This window comes from Malaclemys terrapin, chromosome 4, assembly GCF_027887155.1.
Source record: "Malaclemys terrapin pileata isolate rMalTer1 chromosome 4, rMalTer1.hap1, whole genome shotgun sequence".
In the NCBI taxonomy this organism is placed as follows: Eukaryota; Metazoa; Chordata; order Testudines; family Emydidae; genus Malaclemys; species Malaclemys terrapin.
The window spans coordinates 50,796,221-50,818,638 of record NC_071508.1 but is presented as its reverse complement, the minus strand read 5'-3'; the positions used below and the strand labels follow the sequence as shown (position 1 = coordinate 50,818,638).

Here is a 22,418-nt window from a genome sequence, read left to right as displayed (position 1 = left end):
GGAGGTTTCAGTTATCACTGCTTCTGAAATAACTTATTAAAAACGAGGAGTCCTTGTGGCACCTCAGAGACCAACCAATTTGGGCATAAGCTTTCATGGGCTAGAACCCACTTCATCAGATGCATGGGTTCTTGCCCACGAAAGCTTATGCCCAAATAAATGTGTTAGTCTCTAAGGTGCCACAAGGACTCCTCGTTGTTTTTGCTGATACAGACTAACACGGCTACCACTCTGAAACTTTTAAATAAATACTGATAAAATACTTCTATCAGAATGCCATTGATACAATGTGTTCAAGTTCACATGATAAACATGCTTACCTCAGGACTTTTACTCCTTGGAAGATTAACAACCCTCCTCAGCTTCTTTACAGAGTCTGTTATTGCTTGAGTTTCTACGCCATCCAGTGCATAACAGATTTTTCTTACAGCCTTGATTACATGATCTACTGCTTTCTGTTGGTTCTAGTGAGAAAAGTACACAGACAAAGAAAGGAAGAATTTTGATGATGTTTGCAGAAATTGAGATTGTTCCAGTCAAAAAAAAAAAAAAAAAGATAAAATTTTAGAGGGGAAGTCAGAAAAAAACAACAACACGGTTTTGGACATTATCTATGGATATAGCTGCTCAGTTCCACTGAAAAGTTAAGTTTTTAAACTAAAAATCAGTTTTGAAATCACATACGAGTTATGACATCAACTTATAAAGTACAAGTCAAGAATTCTTCCTTGAACTAAACTGCTTATGGCTCATTTATCAAGGTATGAATCACAGGCCTGGTATGGATCCTAGTATATATCCTCCCAGAAAGAGCTTGCAAGATTTCTAGCCATATCTTCCTTTTACATCTATATTTCATGGTACAGAGACAATTAAGACCAAATCTTCTGCTCATGATCCATCAGCTCCAATGGAGTGTGATTCAATGTGATGGAGGAATAGTATGAGTAAACAATGATTCTGTTCAAACGCAGACTTAATCATTGTTTAATGTGTGGCCCCATGCTTCAGACTTTATACTATCTAACCTCTCTTCTTATTGAGGTAATGGTCTGCAGAAACCTTACCTCAGTCGTTACACACCAAAATTTCTGCAACGAGGCAGAAGTGCTCCAGACTAGCTTCTTACAGCCTTGCCTCATCCACTATCAAAATTGGGCAATGATTGAGACAGGAGTCCTTTGGGACATAAGGAAGTGAGAATAGGGACTATATAACCGAAGATCAAGTAGACACACGTGCACACGCTGGAGAACTTTGCTTAGTAGTAACCATCATGGAAGCACACATGCCTTTTGAACCCTCATAGCCCCTCCCCGGGGTACTTATGGGCAGTAAGTACCCCCCTCAATTCTTTCACATTGAAAGCCAAAACTGGCGACTGATGCAGAAGGGATGGAGAGTATGTTATGGAATACACATCTGCACCCACTTCTCGAAGAACAATTACAGCACAAGTAGATCATTTTTCTTTTTTGAGTAATTACAGACATGTATTTCACTCAAGTGAGTCAAGCAGTAATGGAAGCGGTGGGGCTCAGTGTCTACTTAAAACAACTGAAGAACTGCCTGTCCAAAGTTTGCATCTGATCTAGAGATAGTTGTAATAGCATAGTGCTTGGTAAAAGTATGCACGGAAGACCGGGTAGTGGCCCTGCATGTGTCCAATATAGACACATCACTGAGAAAAGCGACTGAAGCCGTCTGGGTTCTCATCAAATGAATCAGTCTATTGTGGAGGTGTAGCCTGAGCTAGCCCACATGCTGTCATAATAAAGGACGTAATCCACGTGGAAATCATCTGTGTGCCTGACACCCCCTCTTCTGATCCACTCAGACACGAAGTTGAAGTGATACACAAAAGTTTAGTGCTTTTCAGATAGAATACCAAGGATCATCATACAACCAACAAATCAATGTGCTGCTCATCTGCATTCAAACGAGGCTTAGGAAAAAGATGCAGTAAATTTACTGATTTGTCTAAAGTGGTTTCACAGTTTCACCAGACCACACCCTAAATTGGTTATGAAGGACACCCTGTCTTTGAAAAAACTGTGTATAGAGGCCTGGCCATTAGGGCCTGCAGTTCACTTAGTCTCTTATTGTTATCATATTCACAAGGAGAGTGTCTTTTGGCAAAAGGACGGACAGGGAACAAGTTGTTAAGTGCTCAAATGGAGGTCCCATGAGGGAAGCTAGCACAGTGTTACGATCCCACAAGGGAACAGCTTCTTTTACAAGTGGATAAAAGGCAGACAACCCCTTTTAGAAATCTTCCATAGAGTGAGAGAAAAATATGGAATCCACTTACCTTGCTATTAATGGTTAACATAAGCTATTTGAACACAAAAATATTTACAATGTTTACAGAATTAGTTATCTGGCAAGGCCTAAGCAACTTGTTCACCAAACTCAGGAAGACAAGAAGAACCATTTCAAAGATGAAGAAAATACAATATCTTCTTTGATAGTCTTTAAACTTATCAATAAATGGTTAAGAATCATTTAAATTTAAGAAATACTTTTAAACATAGAAAAAACAGCTGTAATCTGGATTAATTTAAAATGGAATTTTGACTCCTATTAAATTCTGATAGAACCATAAAGTTGAATTACAACCCTGTTGCTTACACATTCCCAGAATGCACATGCAGGAGCTGAAGATGCTAGCAAAGTCCTCACATATAACTTAGACAATGAAGCTGTCAACGGATAATATTTGGATCCAGTCATGCCCCTGAAAGAGGTGCCTCTTCGATCCTTAGTAAGGCTATGAAAGCCAAGAATTTGGATACTAGCTCTTGGCATTCTTAGCTTCATCTCATCCACCTCATCTCATTCAAGCCAGCAAACAGAAGCAGCAAAAAGACAGCTAAGACACCAAAGAGCAAAGAAACCACCACACTGCATCAAGAAGAAATAATCTTCCAGTTCAGCATTGCAACATGACATCACCGAGAATTCAACGTTAGTGCTTTTACACACTCGGGCTCACCACTATCAGTGGATTAGATTTGAGTTATAACCTTAAATTTATTTTAAGGTGATATGTAAATACTATTGTTGTTTAAGATACTAACTGTTTCTCCTGTTAAGCAAAAGATTGTTTAGACTATGTATTCCTGGAGAGATACAAGCTAATCTTAGTAAACAAAAAGAAACAGTAGGATTTAATTTGAGTACAAGACTCAAAATTTTAATTAAGTTGCCTGTTCCAAGACTGTTCCCTGCAGTGAGTTGATGAGTTTAAGAAAAACATTGCTCTTATAAATGAGTAATTCTTTAATTACCATCTAAATAAACCAAGTTAAATACTTTCTTCAGTTTTATAGGATTTTCAGTTTTTCATAGTTAACAAGCAGGAGTATTTTGCTTTTCTTTAGTCGTGCTGTCCTCTAAGGAATGGTAAGAGCCATAAAGGACTAAAATAACGGAGGTGTCACATCTCTGAACTGGCAGTGAGATACAATCATTAAGATTTGGTCTATTGCCCTTCTTTCTCTAGGCTATACATTTTTAGCACTTTGGGGGATAAAATTACTTGGAACGCAACGCTTGGAAAACCACTCCATTTACCCTTATGGGTAGATGACCAATTATTTTAGTTGTGTGTGATGAGGAAGACAGACCGGAAAGGAGATCTGAAAGCCTAGAACTTGGGATCAGATTTTAACAGGGAGAACTGAAAGACCTTGTTAGTTCTTAGTTTTTTAAATGCCATTAGTATTTTTGTAACTCACCTTGTATTGAGAGAGTTAAGATACATATAAAGTGTACAAGATCATTCTTATGCAAGCTTTAGTATAGCACTAATTTGAAGGAGAATTTGTACTAGAAAAAAAAAAGGTATCTTACCTCGTTTTTAAGAGCCATGTCAGTTTGAATATGGTAAGCCTCTAGGAGCTCTTCAACAGAATGCCTGGAATACATGATTAATTACTGTACAAGTGGAAGTTCATACTATATACCAACTTCTCACTAAAGGCAAATATAGTAAATTGTTCGAAAATTTAGCAGAAGACAACTTGATCATGAAGGCTGTAAATTACATATGTTACCTTGAAATATTTTCTCTGAAAGGCTTTTCTGTTTTGTAGAGGTGTTTTGTTAAATTTGTAGGTGTCCTATCATCTTCTTCCTAGTAATGAGAAAATATTGGTAATTCAGTCAGTATTTGACATAAAAAACAATTCCCTTAATTCAAGTTATAAAATGTAAACATATTTTAGACACAATATTTTTAGATGCAAAGACTGTAAAAAGCAACTGGGCCAAGATGTTTAAAAATGGATGCCTCAAGTTATGCTGCTAAATCCATATTTAAAGCACCTAAATAAGTGACCCAATTCTCAGAGACACCGAGCACCCAACGATTCCCATTGATTGCATCCAGCAGCTCCCACTGCAAAAAATATTTTCCATCTGAGGGTCTCAAAGCACTTTGAAAACATAAATGAAACCTCAACATCCCTTTAAGGTAGGGAAAGTACAGATTGAGCCCTCTGTGCCTCCATTTCCGAGAGTCACATAGAAGTCCAGATCTCTCTTCTGGTGTGTGCTTTAGGCAGAAGACCATTCTTTTCGTCTATAAATATAAGCCAAAAATTGCAAGACATTTTGGAATAGATGGGGGGAGGGATAGCTCAGTGGTTTGAGCATTGGCCTGCTAAACCCAGGGTTGAGAGTTCAATCCTTGAGGGGGCCATTTAGGAATCTGGAGCAAAAATCTGGTCAGGGATGGTACTTAGTCCTGCTGTGAAGGCAGGGGACTGGACTCTATGACCTTTCAAGGTCCCTTCCAGTTCTATGAGATAGGTATATCTCCATATAATAATTGGACTTGAGGGATTCTTAGAGTCTACTTTTCATGAGAGCCAGTTTAGTATTCATTTTGTTCATGACCTGCCCTCAGTGGAATCCTGCAAGTGGAAGTGGCTGCTGTTTGTGTAATTGGCTTAATTTCTGCAAATAATAATCAGCCTTATTCAATAGGACTACTTTCTTCTTGGTTGGGGGGAGGGAGAGCAGTGGTGGGTGGGTGGGCGGTTTCCTAACTCAGAAAGAGGACAGTAGAAAAAGACCAGCTCCTCCTCTACTCCCTCCTACACAACCATCAATTCCCACCCGAAATGATAGCCTAGTCTAAAATGGTAAATTAAAAATGCATATGGATCACTGTATTTCCTCTATTTAGAGGAGAAAGTCAAGCACAACACTATGTGGATTAACTACAGTCTGTTACTCATGTAACAAAGTTATATTTCAATCAGATCATAAAAACCTTTGTTGTATTTTCTTATGCTCTCAAAGTCCAATCCAGAGGTTTAAGAGATTATATAGATTTGTAAATCCATAAAGGATTTTTTACCCATTTGGCGGTATATTCCACCTTCCCCTTCCAGGATGGCAACATTACATATACAGTTTCAGCCATATAAAATCAGGATTATTATAACTGGAAGTTTAGTTTGTACTTACTGTTCGTGCCAGATCTCTGCATACTACACTATGGGTCAGGAGCTGCAGTTTAATCTCTGCATCCCATTTTCGACAGTTCTGAATGTATTCATGACTTCCTACAGAGTGCTTACTGTTAAATGAATGAATGCTGTAGTTACCTGCCATTTCAAAATATGCAACAAATGTTTTTCAAACAGCACTCAGATAGTCAAGATAGCCCTGTCTGAGTCCTCCTCATCCTTCAGAAATACTTTGAAAATCCAAGATCTAGGTTAGACGTTAATATCTTGATTCAGCATTTAGTCCTGCAGAACATCTCTGAATTTTCAGCCATTGAAGAGAATTAAGACTGCCACAGGACGTAGGTGGTCTTAAAAACGTAACCATTTACAGAATCCCAGTAGCATGCATGGTCAACCGCCAATTCCAAATTAAGTATTTAAGAGTGCATCTTAATTCTGATTTAAAAATCATCAATTCCTTCTGTGCCTACAGATTCATTTACCAGGTTGCTGACATCTGAATAGCAGCTGAAAACTGTGTTGTTCTCTCACTATAGTCAAAAGAGCCTAGAAGCCTGCATACAAGCACTCTCATTCACCACATGATTTAGATGAGGAATAGACAGATTTCTAGGAAACTTTTCAAGTCGTCTTAGTTTCCTCACTTTGCAGGATATGGGATCCCAGCATATGCTCAGATGTTAAAACAGGAAACAGATCCCATATAACAAGTCTCTTTAAAATTCTTATCCACAAAGAGAAGCAAGAAATTCCAGTTACAAAGCCTTCTTCAGAGATTTGAAGCAAAGGAGAATTTGGTTGTTTATTTTTTCTTTCAATCCATGAAGAATTTGAGAACCCCAGTCACACCACAGAATGCCGAATCATAGACTATCAGGGTTGGAAGGGACCTCAGGAGGTCATCTAGTCCAACCCCCGGCTCAAAGCAGGACCAATCCCCAGACAGATTTTTACCCCAGTTCCCTAAATGGCCCCCTCAAGGATTGAACTCACAACCCTGGGTTTAGCAGGCCAATGCTCAAACCACTGAGCTATCCCCCCCCCCCCCCAAGATTCTCTAACCCCCCGTTTAATTTCCTCCTACTTTTCTCTTGTGCAATGAGGTTCTCTCCTTGGTTATGAACCCAGAAACAGCCCAAAATACTACTTGTCTATGATAGATTAGAAATGACTACATGTTTTCCAAGTGTATTCCACATCATATTTGAAAAAGAGCATTCAGAAGTAAGAAGGTCACTCGGGGGCAAGGGGCAGAGGGAGGGAGAAGGGGTATCCTTACGTCACAGCCTCAAGAGAGGCGAGAAGGCAATTTAGGAAAAGGCCTAAAGCCTGTTAAGGCAGAATAGGAAAACTTAAAATTTTCCCAAATGACAAAATATAAACATGTAACTAGAATCTACCATCAATAAAGAATGCAAATGTGGCTTGTATTTTGATGAGTCTAATCCTCCACAGTACTTTTATTTTTAAAGTGAGTAGGAGGGGCTACAAACCTCAGAACAACTGATTTAACATCACTTCCATTTCTATACCATGATCCAACACATGACAAGATTTGAAAGATGTTCATCAGAGTCTAGGATCATGAAAACAGCCTTAGTGGAAACAGGATTCTCATTACAAGGTTATATTCCAAACCCCGAAGTTAGCTTTTACTGAACTTAAAGCAGTGTGAACTTTGTTCAATCCCTTATGATCTGACAGCCTGTTGCTTAAATCAGCACTTTATCCACAACATCAATTTCTAATGAAGAAGGCTCAGAAAACAGGAAGTTCAGGTAAGAGAATGAATACGAGCTGAAGTGTGAAAACTAGTGCCGTGGAGAGGCAAATAAGGTGATTTATATAAAGTTAAAAAGTGAATTCAGTGCAGGGAAGAGCGGACATAATGAGACCTAAAATGTTGTCTCATTTATTTGCTGAACAGGCAAAGAGGTACCTAACAGTTTTGAAATGCAGCATGGTACTCAAGCAACTTTAAATTCTATAGCTTTTCAAATGTCCCCCCCCCCCCCCATGTCATCCCCACTTCAGTCGGACAGTCACACAACAGCTACTGTAACCAAGCTAGAAGAATCTCAAAGACCAGAGTAACTTTTGAAAGATTACTCTCAAGAGGAGAGTGGAATGAATATAGAAATGGGAACTGATCATCACATGATGTAGTAGAGCACAAAAGGCTAATACATGCAGGAACAGAAAAGCCAGTTCCCAGATTAATGAATCTGCAGGGACATAGTACCTATGCACACACACTTCCTCCCCTGTGTCCCCCACTACAAAGGAAAAGTAGTAATATTCAAATTCTAATATTCACTAAAAATTCAAATTTTACAAATTTACTTTTACACATTTAATGGATAGATTTTCTAGTAACTGTGTCCCGAACTGAATGACAGTTAAACATTAATAAAAATTAAGTTGGCTTACTTCTGTAGAACTTCTTCTTGACCACAGACTTTCAGGATATAGCTGCTAATGTCCACTTCATTCAAGTCATCATGTACCCAGCAAAGTGCCTGCATTATTATAAGCTCGACAGGAGAACTCCCTGTTTAAAAAAAAAAAAAAAAAAAAAAAAACCACCACCACCCACATCTGGAAGTTAAATAGCAATTACTGTACACCTCTGCTAATTCAATTGTAGTTGCTTACTCTACTTTTACAGAAGCAGGCAACATTATCCTCAACACACACACACACACTCTGTGTCTTATCTGAAAGGGTCTCAAAGCACATTAATTACAGCGCTCTCTGTAATACACATTACAAACGAGAAATCACTCTAGTCATCACTGAAATTCAGCCACATGCTTGAGGTAGAATGCGGCAGCTGTTGAACAAAGGTGCGACACTACATAACTGTTTAGGAAAAGAAAACCACCTCCAACTGAAGCTGGAAAGGGGAATTTTTTAGGCATGATGCAATTACCCAAATTGCAATCTTGCTGGGACAACCAGAAACCACATTCTGAGCCAGATCTTAGAATCTTTAATAACCAGAAGTGGTCAAAAAAAAAAAAATCAGTAATTTTCTTCTCAAACAGGAATCCTTATTGTACTGGAACACTGATTTAGACACAACTTTGATGGAAGAAAATTAAGTAGGTTACTAAGGGACCAGGAGACGGCTCTGACAGATAACGTAGAAAGCCACCGCTTCTCGCAGCTCCCATTGGCTGGGAATGGCGAACCGTGGCCACTGGGAGCTGACAGCAGCTGTACCCGGTAAAGAAAGCGTGTCGCGGCCCGCCAAAGGCTTACTCTGAACAAGCCGCAAACCAAGTTTGGGAACCCCTGCTCTACAGCAAGGAAAGTACCTGATCTCTCACATCTCGCAGAAGAGTCTATTATTCACAGTGGAAATATCCATATGCTGGTGGAAACCAATACAGGAAGTTGAGGTTCCATATGTTCTCATTCTGAGTTGCCTAATGTAGCACCTACAACAGCAGTGTATTTTGGCATTTGTGAAGCATGTAAAAATTCTAGGCGTCTACAGTTTCAGCTACTGCAGACTAGAACACCAGAGGAGTGCTGAGGCACCCATTTTCTTATGAGATAATTAACCCTCACGGAAAAGAGATTCTTAGCTGCCCAGATTCTTTCCTTCCATAGGCCATTCAGTATTTCCTGCTTGTTCAGGTAGGACAGATAACCGCAGTTGTCACCTAACTTCCTTACCAGGGATTGCTAAAAGTTAACAATATCCACATTTACGGCTGAGTTTTAATATATCGTGCAGTCTTGTCCCCGAAAGGGACATAACCTTTGCCGCCTTCTTCAAGACAGGTTAGATCTTAATTCCCAGAGCAGTGTTTGTGATTGAATTGGGCTGATTTGCAAGTGTCTTGCTGAATCCATACTTTTTTGATGACTGGCATCATGTGCTCAAAAACTTAAGCGATTAACTTAAGTCAAAGTATCTATCCCTTATAAATCACAAAAATAACTTTTGAAGTGTCAGCAGAATATGACATGATGCAAGGATGTCTATCTGACCCTGTAGACAGCCTCAAACAACTTTGAGGGAAGTCTGAATTGCTTTGTTTCAGTGTTTTCAAATACATTTGAATAAAAAAAATTAAATAAAATTTAATTCATAACTAGGCTGAGAAAGGTCCAAAAGGAAAATTTTCCTTGAAAAGGCTGTAAGTACCAAAAAAGTAAGGTTTAGAATGGGTGTGCCATCTCAATATTTATAATTAAGACTTTCAGAAGTCACTTTGAATTCAAAGGAATAAGTAACTCATTAAAAAAATTAGCAATCTGTTGAACTACAAAAATGAACTGTGAACTATAAAATGGAAACACTTACCATCGCATGTAAATGTTACTGGCTGTTGGAATCCTTCAATTTCTATAGAAACCTTGATACTGGCATTCTCCCCACTTATATTTCTTTGCAGCATGACTGGACTGAGCACAAAGCCTGGATTTGTGTGCTGATTGGTATAGGGAAAGTTGGTCCTCAATCTGTAAACAAAGAGGGTTTTAGTTTATGAAATATTCTATGTATAAGTCCCTTGTCTGTCATGCACTGCAATGGACTTGTCTGAAAGTAGTACCAAAGCCCAGCAAGCAGTTGAAAAGGCTTTTTCATTCTTAATTTAAGCTGTAGATACAGAAACATTTGACTTGTCTGCTCTTTGCACCCCAAGACTGCCCACAACAAACAGATGAGCAACTAGTTTAAAATTAGTGTGTAGGCTGGAGCAAGAGATGACTTTCATAAGCTCATTGATACCCATTATCTTGATATTTGCATGATGTTCTGAATTTCCATGTTTAACTTTAAGTTACAATATAAATTTAAGAGAGCAAACTATACTGTAGCATCTGCATAAGACAACTAATTTTCATTCGTTAAAAAGAAAATCCAACAGTTTTGGAATATAAATCCTCAAAGCACTCTAAAACGTTTAGTCTTTGGGCACTGCTGATGAATACTGTTCAAATCCTATTATTTCAAACACTGAAATTTAAATAAAGAAGCAATGAAAAGGAGATAAGCTAAGGGCAAAAAATTTTGAGGACGAAGGGAGCTCATTTTGTTTTTAAGTCTTGTAAACCAAATTGCTAAGGAGAGCCAGGTATATGTAATGTTTTCCCCATTTGTTAGAAAAACTGTTCTCAGAAGTAAACTTTTTATTGTCAGTAAAAAGCAGCCACCAAAAATGCTATTAAGAATTAGTCACAATATTTAAAGTAATTTTAACTTTTTGCCGACATTACAGCAATGTTACATGAAATTAGGAACACAGGAATTATACTGGTCTATAATGGTCTATCTAGCGAAGTATCCTACCTGTGTAACTAAGTATCCTGACAGTGACTAACAACAAATGCTTCAGAGAAAAATGGAAATCCCTTATATGGCAGCCTATAGAAGAGCTATTAGTGGTTTAAGTCTTGAAGCGGATATATTTAATTGTAACTCATTTTAAAACATTCTTATTTCTATCCAATACTCAAAAAATTTGCCTCAGGATCTTGTAACAGTGAGTTCCACAGTTTAATTATGAGTTGTGTAAATAAAATTGATGAAAGTTAACTTTATTTCATTGGGTATACCCCCGCCCTTTTTGTATTTGGAGATGGAGTAAATGATAGCAACCAACTGACAACCTCTATCTCATTCATTACTTTTTGTACTTTTTAAGTCTTCTTAATTTCCTTTAAACTAAATATTCCTAATTTTAGTGCATTTAAATATACGGAAAAATCTTACATTATTGTTAAAATAGCACCCAGAATGTGCTAGGTGCTTTCCAAATTCAAAAGAAAGCAGTCCTTGTTCTGAAGAGTAATATTTCATGCCTTTAGTCATTTTTGTCATCTTTCTCTTGACCTTTTCTATGTCTACTTTGTCACTTTTGAGATGGAGTGACCAGGGCGAACAAAGTATTCAAAGCAATACTAGTTGGCTAATTGGATGCATCTTTCACAGACACATACACATCCCTACAAAGAATACAATATATTCAGGATCTTGTGTATAGTTTTAAAGCAAACAGACTCTGAGATCATGCAGTATCCAGTTCACAAAAACAAAGTAGAACAGAGATTGCTATTGAAGTACAGATACAAAATTGTAAGGATCTTAAGACAAATCAAATATTCAGGGTTCCACTTCTTAAATGATTCAAAAACATGTAGGACTTGCCCTACCCTATCTGCAAATCATGTAGTTGGTCAGAGAGGAAAAGTTGAGGGGGCAACAGAAAAGCAAGTCAGAGAAGGGGGGGGGGGGGGGGAGGAGAGAGAAAAGAAAGTCTCCCTTACTACCTCCTCTTTGTCTCTCTTCCTCCTCCCAGGTCTTTACGTTCTCCTTGCTTTATGCTGCTCAAGGGGAGCAGCATCTCCCTTCTCCCAGCTACCTCTTTCTCCAATACCAGTAATAAGCAGAGACTCTAATAGACAACTCACTCTCCCTGGTGAGAGACTAGATTAGAGAACAAGTTGAAGTTTGATCACTGCAGTCAGCCTGGATTTCAGGTCTCTTGCCCCAGGGAGGGCAAAGGCTGAGGACATCTTTCCTCAAGAAGTTTATGCCTGTCTGAAGGAGGTGGCAGCAGCTTGTGTGTCTGGAGTTGGGGCCAGGGGACAATGGCAATGACTGAATCCATTTCAAATGTAGAGATAGGGCTTGTTGTGGGGGGAGAGAAGGGAGGAACTGACTAGGAAGAGGTAAGAATGAACAACTTTGAGGAGAGATTGAAAAACCATGTGAAACCGAGGGACAGAAAAGGAAGAGAAAAGGAAAAGCAAAACCTGTACTCTAGAAAAATGTGTGTAGGGGAACAGGAAGAGGCAGGATGTGATATCAGTAGATCAAAAAGAAAAAAAAGCATGCAAAAGACATTTACTGCTTAACAGAAAACAATGCCAAAATGTTAAGATACACGCCAACGAAAGAAAGGACAAGGGGTTGGACAGAACAGACTGAAGTGAGGACAAAGACATACTGAAGTTCGCCTAATGCAGCAAAGAGTGCATGGCTAGTCCTGTGAACATTACTGGAAGTTTGTGATATTTGAACTTTGATATTTATTTCAACTTCAGGACAGCAAACACCACCATTTAATTATCTGAGAATTAATTTGCAATCAGTAACTTCTTACTTGGTAACTGCTTGACAAAAAGCTGCCAGCTCTTGATTCCGCCCTTCAATATCTTGGAGAAGTGCATTTTCTGTTGTCAGGCTAGTGGTCCCATTGTCTTGCTACAGTTAAAGGATAAAACAAAACTTTAAACTGGTTGAAAACATACTCCCATAAACCTTCAGATCACTAGTCAAACCTCAGAGCAATGCTGTGTCCCAACTAGATTTCAGCTACATGAAATGTGAATTTACAGATATTAGCATACATATGTAATAAAAAAATGAATATTTCAGTTATGATTGAATTGGTTTTATATTAAAGTTATCAGAATTGATTCTTTGCAACATTAGCGAATTGGAAAGGGAACACTCACGGAAGCATAGAATCTGGCTTAGATGGCTATTTATAGTCAAGATATGTGACAACTAACTCTCCAATATGGCACTAAGTTCCCAAGTAAATGTAGCAGATACTGCACGCACACAATGATTGTCAGTCTTGTACTCTTATCCCATTTTATTAAAGGAATGCCAAGAGAGGATATTAGGTCTATTCTCTATTTTATGCCCTGGTACAACTTCCACCTGGTCAGTCAGAGGGCAGAATGAATTGAATAATGGCACCCCTCACAAATCAGTAACTTTCAGCATTCTGTATGAGCTCTATTGCAATCCTTGAATCCACGGTAGTGTTCTACCTGTGACCCCTGAGACTCCACACTGCAGTCTTTGAGGGCAACTGTGTTCAGAGGATTCGGATTTATTTCCAGCAATTTTTAAATGGAAGTGTTTGAATCAGCCCCATTACTAAGAAGAAAGCACCACTGCAGCCCAGATGCAAGCCAGCAACACCCTGAGCAACTGCTGTCTCTTCCCAGTTCAATAGTTCTCACACTGGGACACACGCTACATCAGAGATGGGCAAACTACGGCCCGCAGGACCCTCCTGCCCAGCCCCTGAGCTCCTGGCCCAGGAGCCCCTCCCCCACAGCCTCAGTTCGCTCTGCTGCTGGCGCAATGCTCTGGGCAGCGAGCTCCTGGGGCAGTGCAGCTGCAAAGCCCGACCTGACCCGGTGCTCTGTGCTGCGCGGTGCATGGCTGGCTCCAGCTGGGCAGCACGGCTGCAGCGCCACCAGCCACCGGTGCTCCAAGAAGCGCTCTAGCCACTCCCTCTTTCTTGCCTGAGATAACATACTCTTCTGCATCAAGGCTAACACTACAGTTACTAGGACTTCCTGAAGGGGAATTTTGGGGTGACATAAGTTTCCCCTCACACTGGTTAAATAGTGTAAATGGAACAGAAAAAAGGCAAGAAATCTGCTCCCCAAATACTAATTTAGGCCCCTTGACCTTTTTGAAACATGTTCAGCCTTCAGGCTAAGGAGGGTGGCACCACTGCTCCAGCCTGAGAGGAGGTGTTCTTGACTATAACTGTCTATAGGTTATTGACACCAGTTCTGATCAAGCAATAGAAATATTGGAAGATCTGGTATAAACAGGTCACTGGGAATTTAAGCATTGTGCTAGCTAGTAAGACCAACTCTTGACCAGACACTCTCTCAAAAGTAGATAGGTAAGACTATTTATGGGGATACAGAAGAATCTGTTTGCCCTTCCCAACTCCTTTCCCAATCCTCCAGGCAACAGAAAGGGAAGAAATTGACTCTCTGTAGTTACTTCTGAAGAAGCTGAAACATTACTGTTCAATTCTCAATGGGAATGTTTAATCATATATAGTTCCAATTTTATGACTTCTACTTTAACCTTCTAAGGTCTAAAATACAAGTACCTTTTTATGGTAATAGATTGAATAAAATACAAGTGACTTTATTTCAGAAATCAGTGCAACGTTTTCATGTAATAACCTGCACAAACATTCTGACAGCTGCTGTTAGTGAACTCTATGTCCAAAAATCTCAAGTTTATCTCTTGGCAAAAATGTACATTTGTTATACCAAATAAAGCTATTTAAATACAAAGCTATCATATGTATAATTATTATATTGAAGTTACACATTTTATTGGGATTTTAGCTTTAGAGCCTTCTGCCACCGTAGCATTTTTGAACCAGTTATTTTAATCATGCATTTGCTTCCAATTTAAAATCAGTTTTGTCACATAGCCATGCCATAGCAGAAAAATGTTATCCTTAGTGCAAAAAACACACTATGAAGAGATTCATAATTGCCATTTGCTCTTCATTCAATTGTGCATGTTACTTACCACACAAACTGGCCCAGTTTAACCAACTTTGATCTGCTGGGTTACTGTTATCAGTGTATTTATGCATTACCTGTAAGCATCTATGCTTCTGTGGATGCAATATGCTGTTTATTATACAGTAAGGAATTTTTGTTCACATTATTGAGTGTGTGTAAAGCCAACCTTTGATATTTCAAAACTGAAACATCCAGAAGTGCCATGGCACCAAAGACAAGATAGACTTCTAAACAAGCGTTAAGTTACATTGTAGTAAAAACTGCAAGATACCATCTCTGCTGGCTTTATTATAATGGCGAAAGCAGCTTTTCGGATATCGAGCGTGGTAGCCTGCAACTATACCAATTTTCTATCAGAGTTTTCAGCAAGATAGGAGATTTGAGTCTCTGAAGGAAGCACTGGTAATTTGAATTGGTTGTTTCACTTGCAATTACTGGTCCTACTTCTTTAGTGTCTCATATCAAGGCATTCAAACATTTTTCCTTTCGGGTAGTGCATCTTCTAAATCCAATGTGGAGGGTAACAAGACTACTACTCTACTTTTTAGGATCCTTTCTGGTTTGAGTTACAGGGAGAAGACTGTGGATGACTAACTATGTTAAAGGGCATTGTAGGTGTCATTAAACCAGATCTCAGGGAAGAAAAAAAGTTCAAATGACTCATCTGAAATCTGACCATAAAGAATGATGGTTAACTGCAATCAGCAATTCAGACTTCAAAACTTTCTTCCTTATTTGTTGGTAGTCTGGGGGAGTGTAAAGGCAGAGGTATTGCTCTCAATCTAGCATTGGCCTGCTAAACCCAGGGTTGAGAGTTCAATCCTTGAGGGGGCCATTTAGGGAACTGGGGATTGGTCCTGCTTTGAGCAGGGGTTTGAACTAGATGACCTCTTGAGGTCCCTTCCAACCCTAATATTCTAAAATTCTATATATCAATAATTCCCATGCCATGTTTTCAGCCACTCTCCCCAACCAAACAATAAGATGTGCAAGGGTGGGAAGATTATTTGTGTCTGAGATCCCTTGAAGGGAGTTCCAATTCTCCAAATTCAAAGGACTAAACATAAAGACTAGTTGGAAGTTTCACCTAACAAGGTACTGTGGTCTTGTGTACTTTAGACCAGGATTTCTCAATCCGTTGGTCAGAACCCCAAATTGGGTCACCAGAATGGCTCGCCTCCCTGATCCAGGCACTGCAACTAGGGATATAAATATTGTTTTAAAAAGTTAACCAGTTAAATGATTAAAATATCATTTAACCGAGGCCGCCCCAGCATAGCTGGGGTCCCTCTGGCTGGCACGAGGCCATCAGGGCTGGGGCTGCTCTGGCTGGCATGCACAGGGTTACCAGTTAAGGTCGGTTAACGGTAAGCCTAATGCTTACCAGTTAACCTTTTACATCCCTAACTGCAACCTCTGGGGTCCCAGCACCACTCAGGTTTGGCCCAGCCACCATGACGACAGGTGTCTGGGTAGGCCAAATTTAAGTGAGTGGCACTCAAGCTCCAAGAGCCAAGTCACTCTCACAAATTTGGTCCTGTCAGGGGACCGGGGCCAAACCTGAGTGGCACTGCAATGCCCAGAGCTTGCAATGCCCAGAGCTGACAGCCAAGTGCAGCCAGCCTCACAACACAGGAGCTACCACTGTGGGGTGAGTACTGGGCAGGATCCAACCAAAACTACCCCAGGGCCTCCACCTCCACACTATTTACTCGGTCATGACAGGCCATAAACATTTACAGTGAGAACCACTGCCTTAGATAATGCCTCTCTTTCTATAGAGAAGGCAGGTGAAATCACATGAAGAGCCCAAGCTAGCAGCCCCCCATTTAAATTTGTGGACACAGTGCACACAATGGAAGGCCACTCAATTCAGGAACTCACATAAACTCAGGTTCAGACAGAGCACATTTGCTTTTTCCCAGGACATTCTGCAAGTCTCATCTTTTTCAAGGCTTTTTAGGAAGAATGGATGCCTTTTGAAAGACTTGTGTAATGCATTGGATTGGTGGCCAGGGAAGGGTTACTCATAGTCACACTAGGGCAACTCGTAACTTGTGTCTTTTTAAAATGTGTTTCAAGCTTTGGAAAGGTAAATCTAAAGAAATACTTGAAAAAAAACCTACACTGAACTTCAGATGTGTTATACGGTCACTAAATTACCTCTTGGGATGTTTTGATTAGTCACATTTTACCTTTAATACTTCTTTGCAAGATATTTAAATTCCAATTCCAATTAATAGCAGAAAATTGCTAAATCACCTCAAAATATGAAGCCATTGCATAGCATGCATAGTTCTCTTGTACACTAGTTAAGCAAACAAAGGAGAGGAACTAGAAGCAATAACTTGACCTTTTCTCTGCTAGATCTCTGGTTTGACAAACTTACCAACAGGTGGCTGTTTAAAGAAATACAAAGTACATAGGAATGTGCTTGACAGTCACAATTCAATACAAAGTGGATGTGTCTCTACAGCTCTCACACATATATATCACTTGAGTGCTAACTTCAGATTAGCAAATTAAAATGGCCCTTAGAGATGGCTCCCACATGCAAGGTCTCTTAAACTGCCTCAATCCTGACATTTTGCTATTGGAGCTAAACTGGTGCTGGAAGTAATGATTAATGCTTCTCAGTGAAATTTACAAACATTAATGCAGTCATCTTTTCACAAAAGAGAGGAAGTGTGCACATGATGCCAGTCTTTCAACTATTTTACTATATGTCTTGTCTGCTAGCTTCCAATTACTTACATCGATTATGGCCTAAGCCGTTTTTAAACTGGTAGGACTGGAGCGAGGCAGATCTGTACAGAAAGCAGGTCAGAATATACATGCATTCACGTAACTAACTTAAAATAAATCTTTACACTGCCTTTATCCTGCTGCAGGTCTATGCTAGGACAGTTTAAGAACTGCTCTAATTTACGCTGACTACCAACAACCCTAGAGGATTGAAATGCAGCCAAGAGTGGCAAAGGGATATCCTGGCACCATCCTCTTTCCTTCAACCACACCCTATTTTTCCTGTTAGCATGGAAGACAAGTGGTAAAGTCATCTCTACACAACCAGAGGAACCTCTGGCACTGGGCAAACATCTCTGGGCTAATTATATCAGTCTGGGGTTCAGTTTATGTGGCAGAGGATGAGGTCCTCATTGTATATAGTACTGCTCAGTTGAAAATGTAAGTTATGTAATTCACATTGCATCCTCAAGTTTTAAAATGCTATGAAAAACCTTGTAATACATGTAGAAACAGTAGTGCCAGTACTTCAGCCAGTCAACTTCATATTTATTCATATTCAAATATTGCATCTTGAGTTAAATAACTAGTTTCCAATTAACCTATTCAATTGGTAACAGCTGCTCATTAAATCCTGACCAAATGAGCGTATGAATTCATAGAGCACTAAAATGAACTACGTAACATACATACAGACTAGAAACATGGTGATCCAAATTTGCCTGGTCTAGACCAAACAGTTTAGTTCTCAAAATTGCATGTCATAGGGTTGTCTACACGATGCAACAATCTGGACTAGAGGGGTGTAATTTCTAGATGTGTTGTGCACTAACTGACCCACCTGAAGTGGCATTATGTTAATATGCACTAAGGAACTTTTAGTTCATGATAGCTGTGTCTACATAAGCCAGTTATTTGTTAAGCACACTAGTGTGCTGTGCACTCACACCCCTCTAACTCATGTTGCTGTGGCATGTAAACAAGCCTATAGTAGTTTTGTTTTTTATACAGTTTTATAAACTGTATAAAACTTTGTTTTATAAACAGTTTATTTTGTAATCGGAGTCTGGAAACATTGCAAACAGTTTAGTTTGCCTCGTACCTTAAAAAGGGACCACAAATCACTTCTGCCAAATTTGTTTTAACCAGCTATAGTTACTAGTGACAACGTTAAATTTAGCTGGAAGGTTACAAACTAAACTGAACAAAAATAGGCAGTTTACTTTGGGCATTTAATAGCATTATAGTCAGTTTCACTGTTTGGGATTTTACCAATCCCTGTTCCTATGTAGAATTTAAGGAAATTGGATAAAGACTGTAAAAATCACAAAAACTGGAATGTGGACTAGGTTGCAGGTGTAACACTTGCAACTACTTTTAACTTTTTTAAAATGGACTAGACTTCAAGGTAATGATATCTTTAAGTAACTCAAATTTGTCAGCAATCCAGTACAGCTTCTTAGAAGTTAGGTGATCAAGTCAGAAACACACAATACCAAATCACGCACAAGGAAACAGGAAGTTAACATACAAAGAGGAAGGCAAACCCATGATAAAAGGTTCAATTAGTATCACGTAAACTGCAAATCAGGAAAAACATTTGAATTTAAGTCAAGGATATCACAGCATAGCTTTAGAAGTAAAAGTGTTTCATCACACTTAATCCACCAAGAGGAGGAACTGTTCTGTGAAAAACACTACCCAGTAAGCTATAACCAGAATCAAAAAGAGTAATCTTACATTTAGAAAACACCTTTCAATTCAAGCTGTACTGTAGTCTACGCAGGGATCACAATAATGAAATACAATAATGTGATACAACATTGCCACTTCGGTAACATCACACAACTGTTTAAGACAGCTAACAAACAATACCTTACCCCACTGGAACTTCAGGGGGCTGTTTAGGGAGGCAGAATGTAGTCACTCAAGTTGAAGTTTGACTAGGGTTAATAATCCATTCCTATGGACAAATGTTATGGGATTGCTGATAACCACCAGTAAACAAGACATTCATTTTACGGATCATACAAAATATGGCAGCTCCTCCAGCACAACATTACAGAACCAATACTCAATCAAGGTATTAGGAATGACTGAAGGAAAACTGTCAATAAAATGAGTAACGGACTTCCTGTAAGGCGACAGGTTTTCTTAGGAGGTTTTACATCAAAATATTGATCCAATTTACAAGTATAATTGATTTATCGCAGGCCATAATAGTGTGGCTGAAGGCCATGATGAACCTGATGTTTCTGGGGAAAGACATCTGATATGTTGTCATTGTTAAAGGGTTGGCTACAGAAGTTAAAAACAAGGAAACTATGTTTGCCTCTCTAAACACAGACTACAGGAAGAATGAGTTCACAGATCTCAAAGGTTAAAATTACACACAAGACAAAGTTATATTGACATTCTACTCCTCACGCAGCAGCTTTTCAAACCTCTAGTCTCTTACAAAATAGAGGGAACCATGGTGGGAAAAAGCCTTCCAAAATAGGACAACCAGCCCAGAACAGCAGGAAACACTCACTGAGATGCCAGGAACATTACCAATAGAAAATTAAGGAAGACAAACATTTATTCTCTTGCTTTGTCAATATTTCTTTTTCTAGAAAGAGCATGGTTAGAGGAAAGTCTTGGAGAAGATTTTAGGGAGCAAATTTAGAACTATATTTGCTTTATAACAAGTATTTTAGAGATCCAGCAGAAGATCCATACTTTTGTTCTGTTTGGATGTTGTGTGGATAGTGTATGATGAAATTCAAATGACTGCTTTGAGAATTGTACTTTGGTATTGCAACTAAATCCTCTAAATCCCTTTTCTGTGGACACAATTTCCACAATAATGACTTTCCAGAGTGTAAGGGGAAATTATAGCAGAAAAAAATTCCTGCTGAAGTCTTTAGAGATTTTATTGCCTCTTTTGACAAGTATGAGGAATTCCATAGCTAAAGGCTATTTTCTGGAGAGATGGCAGCTCAGGAAAGCAAATGTGGCCACTTTAAAAAGGTATAATTGCCAAACTGAATCAGTCCCTTGGTCCATCAAGTCATGTACCCTGTTTGACAGTGACCAACACTGATTGTTTCAATGGAAAGCACAAGAAACCCCACAGTAGGCAGATGGGAGATAATCTGCCTGCCACAAAGGTCTCATCATAATCCCTAATAAAATAGTTAAGGCTTGAAGCACGAGGTTTTATCTCACTTCCAATATTTTTATTTGAAGAACAACTCTGGTCGTTCTCGACCCTATAAACATTTAATTCCTTCTAGATCTTGAAAAAAGAACAGGAGTACTTGTGGCACCTTAGAGACTAACAAGTTTATTAGAGCATAAGCTTTCGTGGACTACAGCCCACTTCTTTGGATGGATATAGAATGGAACATATATTGAGGAGATATATATACACACATACAGAGAGCATAAACAGGTGGGAGTCGTCTTACCAACTCTGAGAGGCCAATTAAGTAAAAAAAAACTTTTGAAGTGATAATCTTGGTAAGATCTTGGTCTCAGCATCCTGTGACAATGTTTTTCCCTCATTACATAACTAGACTGTGGAACTCATTTCAGTTTTGAATTTGTCACCTGTTTATGTTATGATGGGACAAGGACAACAAAAGCTTCCAATCTAGGTTCTCTACCCCATTCATTATTTTGTATACCTGCATCATGTCCTCTCTCAAGATAAACAACCTCAGCCTTTTCAATCTCTTTATATGAAAGTCATGTACCTTCCTAATCATTCTCATTGATCTTCTCTGGACCCTTTCTAATTCTGTAATATCCTCTCAGATGGCGACACCACTGATTTTTATAATGCCATTGTATGACCAGTTTTTGATTTAGTGCACTTTCACAGAGACACTTGAAAGTCTAAATCACCAAGCTAATATGTTTTTCCTGGAGATAAACTAAATAAAGCAGATACACTTGGCAAACATGTGTCACCAGTTGCTGGAAGAAGTGTATATCTTCATGAATTATTATGAATCAATGTAGTAATATTTTAAATGATTGCCTCGCCTCAGCATTCATGACACATTGTGCCAAGAGTCATTGATTAAAGTTCTAGCAATACTGGAAAGTAGTAAATGGCTTATGAACTGATTTCTTAATTTTTTCCACATTAAAGTAATTTTAATAGCACTCAGCAAGGATTTAAAACTATTCACATGGCTACATATTCCTAGCAGTTTAAAACAAGAAATCCTATACATCTTTAAGATGTCTGCTAATTATATAGCTTGTTATCCAAGGAACGTAGTTTCAGCAAAGGTAACATTTCTGTGGTAACTAGGGCTGTCGATTAATTGCAGTTAACTCATGCGATTAACACAAAAAAATTAATCCCAGTTTTAATCGCACTGTTAAACAATAGAATACCAATTGAAATTTATTAAGTATTTTGGATGTTTTTCCTACATTTTCAAATATATTGATTTATATTACAACACAGAATTCAAAGTGTACACTGCTCACTTTATATTTTTATTACAAATATTTGCACTGTAAAATACAAGTACCACAGTGCAATCTCTATCGTGAAAGCGCCACTTACAAATATAAATTTTTTGTTACATAACTGCACCCAAAAAACCAAAATATAAAACTTTAGAGCCTACAAGTCCACTCAGTCCTACTTCTTGTGCAGCCTATCGTTGACAAACAAATTTACATTTATGGGAGATAATGCTGCCTGCTTCTTATTTACAACATGACGTGAAAGTGAGAACAGACTTTCGCATGGCACTTTTGTAACCAGCTTTGCAAGGTATTTATGTGCCAGATATGCTAAACATTAGTATGCCCCTTCATGCTTCAACCACCATTCCAGAGGACATGCTTCCATTCTGATGA

General features: G+C 38.8%; 1 protein-coding gene across 1 annotated transcript in view; it reads right to left on the bottom strand.

Moving 5' to 3' along the window:
• The window catches only part of PIK3C2A (phosphatidylinositol-4-phosphate 3-kinase catalytic subunit type 2 alpha), an 87,112-nt gene that overhangs the window by 45,821 nt on the left and 18,873 nt on the right, over nt 1-22,418 (bottom strand). Inside the window, exons 3-9 of the mRNA XM_054026002.1 lie at nt 12,608-12,708; nt 9,802-9,959; nt 7,914-8,034; nt 5,479-5,590; nt 4,059-4,138; nt 3,856-3,919; nt 321-464 (exon numbers count right to left, since the gene is read on the bottom strand). Coding sequence (XP_053881977.1) covers nt 321-464; nt 3,856-3,919; nt 4,059-4,138; nt 5,479-5,590; nt 7,914-8,034; nt 9,802-9,959; nt 12,608-12,708 — 780 coding nt within the window. The remainder of the gene's footprint in view (nt 1-320; nt 465-3,855; nt 3,920-4,058; nt 4,139-5,478; nt 5,591-7,913; nt 8,035-9,801; nt 9,960-12,607; nt 12,709-22,418) is intronic.